We start from the raw sequence: 8799 nt of genomic DNA on the forward strand, positions 1-8799 counted from the left end.
CGTCTTCTAAAGCACTACAGTTTAAAGAAAACAGATTGGTAGAAGGGTGTGATATGCAACCATTGGTATGTTTACAGAATGGGATGCTGAAAATAATGTAATTTTGTAACACAAAATCGACGAAAAATGTTGCGCAATGCAAAATTAAGAAACTGAAAAAAAAGAATTGGTTTTAGAATGCTTCTTTCCTAAAACATTAACGATTTAAAAAGTGTTTATATTGTATTTCTAATTTGTTTTGACTGAAATTCAAGAAAAACAGATTTTTCGCCAGTTTTCAAATTACTGTATCTCTTTAATTATGAGTTGGATACCATTAGTATATTAACATTCTTTTGTTCCAAATTACCTCAGGAATGCCCTCCCTAAGTGAGGGTAAAACTTCGTGAATCACCCTGTATTTGTATGTCTTCCTGCATACGGGTATTTGATCTGTCAGTTAGTCAGTTACGGTTACATCAGATGACAGAACATACGAAGCTTTGGCCCGATTAATACAAGTTGCAGTGATCTATATGGAATTATTTGACAGTCTAGAGAAGAGAAATATATGTAATAAGCTAATAAGGCGTAATATCTTTAATTCGTTAGAGTATACGTAGTTAACTTGAAGATGAAATCCAAGTTTATACCTAACATAACCCCAAGATCTCTTGCACGGTCAGCACTCATAATTAACTCATCACCAAGATAGTAATCAAGTGGATAGTGTTCTTACAGATGAGAAAATAGTTTTTAGTTCTGTAAATTTTAAATTCTATATGGTTTCACCACACTACCTTCATACCAATTCAGTATTTGCAAAAAATTACAGTTTGAAATGCATTCTGTTTTGTAATACATCTCCAGTTAATAGAAATTTGGAATGGAAACGTTTAGTACCAATATCATTAATGAGAAATATCGAAAGGAGGATGCCATAGGAAAGTGAGGAGAAGACTCCGCAAATATATGAACAAAGGAAGAAGTGAATGGTAAGTGGTGCAGGAACAAAGTAATATAAAGAGAAGACAGTTCAAAAGTATTAAGTTTCTGTAACGGGAGAATATAAGGAACTGTGGCACAAACTAAAATCAAACTCTTCCCGGTAACAATCAGGAAGTAGTACAGCATTTGATCGAATTCGGTTCTTTATTTAAATACATCGTTGTAGAAATAATATTCAATTTAATTATTTATTATTTATGTGCCGAGTCAGCAACCACAAGGACAATTACAGACACAGCACAGTGTAGATACAAGTAATTACTTTATGGACAAACACAACACAAAGTCAAAGACAAATTACAGTAAACACTGGAAGAAAAAATTAGTACAGAAAGGTAAACACATTAAAAATAATAATAATAACAACAACAACAACAACAACAACAACAACAACAACAACAATACAAACAACAACAATAATAATTATTATTATTTCATTAACACAAATCTCAGTTGTTATTGTGAATTGAGAAATGTGAAGTATAAATATTTAGAAATAATAATAATATACGTGCAAAATAAACAGCTCAGAGACCAATTACAAAGTTAGCACGAGTATGTAAAAGTAAATAAAAATAGATAACAAACAAATTACAAAATAAAGTAGTTTATATAATAGCAATAAATTAATAATAATTTCATGAAAATTTTAAGTTGTCATTAATAGGTGAGAAAAGAAAGATGAGTATATTTCCAGTGGTTATGCCATTATGTTGCGAGAATGGAATATACGCGTACATACACACATACAAGTTAATAATTAACAACAATAATTCAGTGAATTCTTACTTACATACAAATAATAGTAGTAATTCAATTGAATTCAGTTCGTGTTTATTTACGTGCAAACGTAACAGCACAGAGGCCAATAACAAAGTTGGCACGAGTACATAGAAATACAGATATAACTAAAAAAACACAAAGAAGACAGTCTATATAATGGCATTAAATTAACAATAATTCCAAGAAAAATTAAAGTTAGCATTGACAGGTGGGAAAATAAAATAAGTACATTTCGAATGGTTATTCCATTATATGGTGAGAAAGTACAATACACATACACACACATAGAATTTAATAATAATAACCCTATTAATTCTTATTTATTCGTGTAATAATAATAATAATTCGATTCAATTCGTGTTTATTTACGTGCAAACTTAACAGCACAGAGGCCAATTACAAAGCTAGCATGAGTAGAGAAATACACAAAAATAATTAAAAAACAAAATACAGAAATGATAGTCTATATTAATTACACAGTTAGCATGAATAAAGATGCAGAAGCAAACATACACAGACAAAGCCACAATGTGAGAATTTGAGTTTCATATAGAGCAGCATACAATACTAATAATAACTAAATTAATAAAAATATTTATAATAATATTAGTTTAATTAATTCAGTGTAAGATGTCTTTCATCAACAGAGTTTTTGGTCCAAAGACGTCACCGTCCCTATAAACAACATTAGCAGCAGAAGCGCATCTAGCAGAGGGGCAATAATATAATTAATCATAATAAAGTAAAGTAAAGCTATCCCTGTAACAGGCCATGGAGACCCATAGGGTTGTGAGATGTTGAAGGTTCCCACATTTTCTAGACAATCCGCTCATAGATGGTCGTAAGGTTGTCTGCCTTACGCGCCAGCCACCTTTAATCCCCAGGAATATTCCAAGAATATTCCTGGTACTCATTTCTGTTAGAGGCTGAGTCGAACCCATGGCCATAGTGCGGCTGGAAGGATTAGTTCAATTGAAAAAAAAATCCAATGACCTCATCAGGACTTGAACACTCTACCTCCTGGCTTGTAGCGTAGTGCCTCAACTGGGCTACCGCAGAGAGAGGAACTGTAAAGGTTTAGATTTTGAAATAAAGGAAACGTGTTAGCTGCAGGAAGAGAAAATATATTTTCAATTTTTAACAAACTGACTGAAGCAGATATCTTATGGACATATTTGAAACTTAGTTTGGGGATGATTATGAAGAATGCAGTGACGAATGTATTAAGAAGATAGAGGAAAGTCAATGGGATGGAACAGGACTAATATTCAAGTCACAGACCATAATAATGAGGATAGCCACTTGCAACACTCCAAAATGCAGGCTACTGTTTAAATATATCATTATATTTTAACAATGGTCATCTAAAAACCTCACAAAGGCTGGACTAATGTATTTATATGTTTAGTTTATTTGACGATAAGGCCATAGCCGCGTATATTGATGCAGTTGGTACAGTTCTATGCGGATCTTAATGTGCTACCCGCATTTTTTCAGATTCCTGTGGAAATCTGCCCGACACCCGCACCACCTGATCCAGCACGTGCCAATGCTATGGTTCGCGACGCCTTGCATAAAGCAGTTTTGGATTTTGAAGAAACCCTCCAACGATCACATCCCAAACAAATCAGCTACATAGCCATTCCGGACAGCCCAGGACAAGGCACAGCAGTGGACATTACGGAAACCGGTGAGTCCCCATCTTTGTCGACAATATTGCCCTGCAAGTGTTTACAGTATTACTGGACGGTTGTGATAAGATTTGCGCAGTCTGTGGCCTATCCTGTGTACTTGATGCGATTACAGTAGCTCCATGCGATCAATTTCGTATTTTTGTGAACGCACAGATGAATTTGTTAATTGCATGAAGTCAATTTCGCGACCTCCTCAACTGCGGAAAAGAAATTCTGCAACACGCAGGTCGGTTACTTAATTAGTTAATACAGTTTATATAATTCCCGAAACCTACTTTGAATGTTATATTTTCACTCGTGTTACACAATGCGTTCTTTGGTAAAAAGTAAAGAATATAATGTTCACGCCTGAACTTCCTTGTTTAAATTCAGATTCAGGGCCCTTCTGCGTTCTGTGGTTTACCTCAGTGTGTTCATTAGAAACCTCCTCACTCTCAGTCACCTCCGATATTAGAACTAAACCTTAGTCTTTTTCATTCAGGTTGTGACTGACTGACAGTTCTTCGAATCAACAGACAGATAATCCAGAGAACGCAGTAGGACAGTGGATCTCAATTTGAACAAGGAAGTTCAGACTTGAACATTATGTTCTTTGCTCTTATACCAAAGAACGTACTGTGTAACACCAGTGGAAATATAACATTCAGAACTAAAAAAGGCTATGGCTTACTTTTGGGAGCCGGGATAGTGCAGTCGGTATAGCGACTAGCTACAGGCTGGACGACCGAGGGGTCGCAGTTCTAGTCTCTGCATGATCAAGCATCTTCTCTCCTCCATATCGTCCAGATCGGTTCTGGGACCCACCAAGCCTCCTATCCAATGGGTACTGGGGGTTCTTTCCCCGGGAGTAAAGCGGTCGGAGCGTGAAGCTGACCACTCACCTCCAACTAGTGCCGAGGTCAAGAAAATGTGGATCTATACGTCCACTTTCCCATACGCCTTCGTGGCGTAGTGCTTAATTACATATAGTTAAGCACAGGGACAACTTTATGGGTTATTTTTCGTGATATGCAACACCTTCCTTCACAAGGCAGAGAAATAAAAAAGGAAACCTAGAGATTTATTATTAAAATGAATGAATGGTGGAGTCTGAATAAGGATAAATTGGTATCTGGCTGTAGTATGAAAGAATGGGCGGCTGTCCTCAAGGAAAGATTACGGTGATTACGTTGAAAAGACCGCCCAAAACCACATATAGTCAGAATTGTACACATACGTTCCATCTAGTGACGAAATGTGGAACTACATAGTGGAAATCTGATGTAGTCGTCGATACATAACGAAAAGAGTATTTCATACGGCATTTTTACAGTAATAAAACTGCAGAATCTACAAGTATTAGAGAACAGCACAGTGTATTGGTTAGCTCTTTCGTTTCCTCTTCTAGAGGTTACCGGTTCGAATCTAGACCCCAGGAAAATGTAAAGATTCGCATTATTTGGCTTCAACGTTCACAATCGACCTACCAATCAGCAGTAATGTTTTACAATATCATCATCATCATCATCAGTAATCTGTCAAGACGACAGGTCCACAGTCTCTTCCAAAACAATTCCTCGACTTAATGCGATCTAGAGCTTTCTCCTTCAAATGACAGTATCCTCTTCTGTACCCAAGGTCATCCAGCATCTTCTTACGTCTTCTTCCTCGTCTTCTTGTCACTTCTATCCGCCCCTCTATCTTTCCTTCGATAGCTTCTTTTAGAAGGCAGTTTTTGCGTAAAACATGACCCATCCAATTAGCCTTCCGTTTTCTTATTTCGTGTAGGATATTCCTCTGCTCACTGACTCTAATTAACACTTCTTCATTTCTCACATAATCGGTCCAACTGATCTTCATCCTTCTCCAACACCACATTTCGAAACTTTCCAGATGTTTCTGATCTACTGGCCTAAGTGTCCATGTTTCAGCCCCATATAGAGCTGTGCTCCAAATGTAGCATTTCACTAGTTTCTTCCTCAAATTTAAGTCCAATTTGCTGGTAAAAAGATTCTTCTTCTTGCTAAATGCAGCTTTTGCCATGGCAATCCTGGATTTAATTTCACTAGTACACCTTCCATCATCTGTTAACAAGCTACCCAAATATTNTTTACAATATATGTAACAATAAAAGGTTCGTTGAATAGGTGAAGAAATAGTGATAATAATTAGACCCTCACGCCTATTCTTACCAGATGGAAGTGACAAGACGTTTTATATTGATTAGAACTTCATGATACAGGTTAACTTCTTCATAACATCGCATGGAAGAATAAATATGAACCAAACGAACAGTAATCCTCCCAGATATTTTTATCGTTCATATAAGCTCACTTTATTATAATTTCTAAAATGGTGATGAGAGGAAAGGCGTTGCACACGCAATACCGGGCTATTGTTTTTTACAACCTGCTGGACCGATTCAAGTTTCACCATAAATATTGTATTACTCACAATCTTAGAATACAGCATTCGCGCGCCCTTCTCTGTCTTCTTGTCTTCATGCTTGTCTTAACTTTAGAACATGATATGAACACTATATAATAAGAGAATAATATATTTCTACATATTCCTGTTGGAAATTTTAAATAAGGAATTTGCTCATACGAATAGCACACAAGACTCAGTCACCACTGCAGTTGTCAGTGTTGTAGTAGGTAACACTTAAATTCGTGTAACACAGATTTTTATCGTCAACTACTTATAGAAAGGGATTGGTCATGCTAACATACATCTGTAATGCTATGCTAAGACTTAGTATTTGGCCGAAACAATTAAAAACAGCAGAAATTATCTTGATACCAAAATCAGGAAAAGACCCAAAAGAATTATCTTCGTACCGTCCAATAAGCTTACTGTCCATAATAAACAAACTATTTGAGAAGCTTATACTTCGGAGACTAAATATTGACCTAAAGCCAGATGAATGGATGCCTCCACATCAATTCGGATTTAGGAATCATCACTCTACAATACAACAAACACATAGAATCATCCATAAAATAATTCAAGCATTAGAAGACAAACAATGCTGCACGTCAATATTTATAGACGTAAGACAAGCCTTTGATAAGGTTTGGCATGATGGACTCCTATTCAAGATCAAAAAGGTGCTCCCTATAAAATACTTTGGAATACTCAAGTCATATCTGTCTGACCGAGAATTCCGAACACGAGTTAACGAGGAGGTATCCAGCAACTTCACCATCCAATCAGGAGTCCCACAAGGGAACGTTTTAGGCCCGATATTATACGTGCTATTCACAACAGATCTCCAAACGACTACTTACACTACAACAGGGACATTTGCTGATGACACGGTCATTCTTGCCAGCCATGATGATCCAGTAACTGCCTCGCAAAGACTACAAAGTAATCTAGACCAATTAGAAACTTTGTTAAAAAAGTGGCGAATCCACATTAATGAAACCAAATCTATACAGGCCACCTTCACAATGAGAAAAGAGCAGTGCCCAGCAGTACACATAAATAATACTGTAATTCCATAATCAACAGTAAAGTATCTTGGACTCCACCTGGATTCCAGGCTTGCTTGGAAACAGCATATAGCCAAAAAAGAAAACAGATGGACCTAAAAGTAAAAGACATACGTTGGAGCATTGGAAGTAAATCTAGCACATCGCTAGATAGTAAAGTACTTCTTTACAAGACAACCATAAAGCCTATTTGGACCTATGGAATCGAACTATGGGGATGCGCCAGTAAATAAAATATAGCCATAACGCAACGAAGGCAGTCCAAAATACTGCGAATGATCACAAATGCACCTTGGTGTATGACTAATCAGACCCTACATGACGATCTCAATGTACCATTCATCAAAGAAGTCATCAAAGGAAAAAAGCATAGAACATCATGATAAACTAGGACACCATAGCAATACATTACTGCAGCCCCTACTGGAACAACAACAACGAAGAAGGCTAAAGAAATTATGGCCAGCAGATCTACTTGATGGTTGAAGAGGTTCTCTCATTGGACGAGCCCTCCTCACGGCACAATAAGCACACGAGGACCGTGTTTAAATTAGCAAATTAGCTTAAAGAATGTATTTAATTCTGATGGCTAATAAATATATATATAAAAAACTACTTATAGTCTTATGTACTGTGACATGAGGCTTGACAACTAGAATAAGGGAGCCAGAGAAACAGCCGTTGCAACCATGAGAACTACAATGCTCAAAGCATAGGACAAGCCGAAGCCAGACACTTGAAATATAGGAGGCTTAAACTTGGCGGCCGTTAAGCTTACGACCGTTCGAGAAACTAAGCTGCCGTTGTAACATAAAATACGTAAGATGGGTATGATCTGCTTTGCAAAGCCTGAATTGTCAAGAGGATTTGTATATAGTGAATAAGGAAGAATTTTAAAAGAAGCATGCTATATGTGGGATACGTACACTTAACGAAGGACCAAGCATATCCATAAAAGACCCATCTTCTCGTCAGAGAGGATGTTATATAAGGACTATGACTTCAAGGGTTCAGTTGGAGTAGGAGTAGGAGCAGAAGAAAAAGAAGAAGAAGACTCTGGGCGTGAGTCGTAAGAGGCTTCACGCCAACACGAACTGATTGGCAGTAAACCGCCAGTTGTAAAGTAACTCGTGTCGCCGATTCTGTGCATTAGATCAGGCTGGGAGCTACCAGCTGAAGCCAGCGGTCAGAGTATGGTGGCGTGAGATGGTCACCAACTTGCAAGGACGTGAGCCCGGTAACAAAGAAACGTCTGCTGTTGGATGCCGCTACCAAGCAACCTGCGTAACAGTGTTGCGTAAAGTGTAGTCACGCGCTGTAAAAGTGTCCAATAAATCCAGTTATCAATCCAATACTCGTCCACAGTCAACACGTGACAGTATCTTGCTTTTATTAAAACAAAATAATCTTTTTATCTGCAAATGGATTAAATCATTTATGTACATTACGAAACTGTCAGTTATTCAAGGCTTCGTACATAGAACTGTAACAGTCCTTTAAAAACGTCCATTTAAATGTCAGAATCTGTAATATCTTTGAGGTTACATCATAACTTGTGCAGGCAGCCTTACGGAAGGATGATTCCTGTGCCTTGAAAGAAATCTACGGTATGACGATTTGAGTTCCCACCACAACATTAAAATTGAATCTATAACTCTCTGTTGATTATCTAGGTCACTGTTTGAAGACGACACCCTCAAAGATATTTTAAGAACTGTGTGTTTGCTTCATAGACTGGCAGAAGGCATTTGACTGGGTAAACTGGACCAAATTAATGCAGATCCTGAAAGAAACAGGTATCGATTGGCATGAAAGAAGATTGATTAGCAAATTGTACATGGATCAGAAAGTTAGAGTAT

The 8799-nt window shown here is 37.2% G+C and overlaps 1 protein-coding gene across 4 annotated transcripts in view; it reads left to right on the forward strand.

Moving 5' to 3' along the window:
• The window catches only part of LOC111862311 (KN motif and ankyrin repeat domain-containing protein 2), a 104202-nt gene that overhangs the window by 48747 nt on the left and 46656 nt on the right, over positions 1 to 8799 (forward strand). For all 4 annotated transcript variants that reach the window (XM_033750622.1, XM_033750621.1, XM_023847590.2 and 1 more), the window contains one exon: positions 3268 to 3460. In XM_033750622.1, the coding sequence (XP_033606513.1) occupies positions 3268 to 3460 (193 nt within the window). The remainder of the gene's footprint in view (positions 1 to 3267; positions 3461 to 8799) is intronic.

This window comes from Cryptotermes secundus, unplaced genomic scaffold (genome assembly GCF_002891405.2).
Source record: "Cryptotermes secundus unplaced genomic scaffold, Csec_1.0 scaffold179, whole genome shotgun sequence".
NCBI classification, from domain to species: domain Eukaryota; kingdom Metazoa; phylum Arthropoda; class Insecta; order Blattodea; family Kalotermitidae; genus Cryptotermes; species Cryptotermes secundus.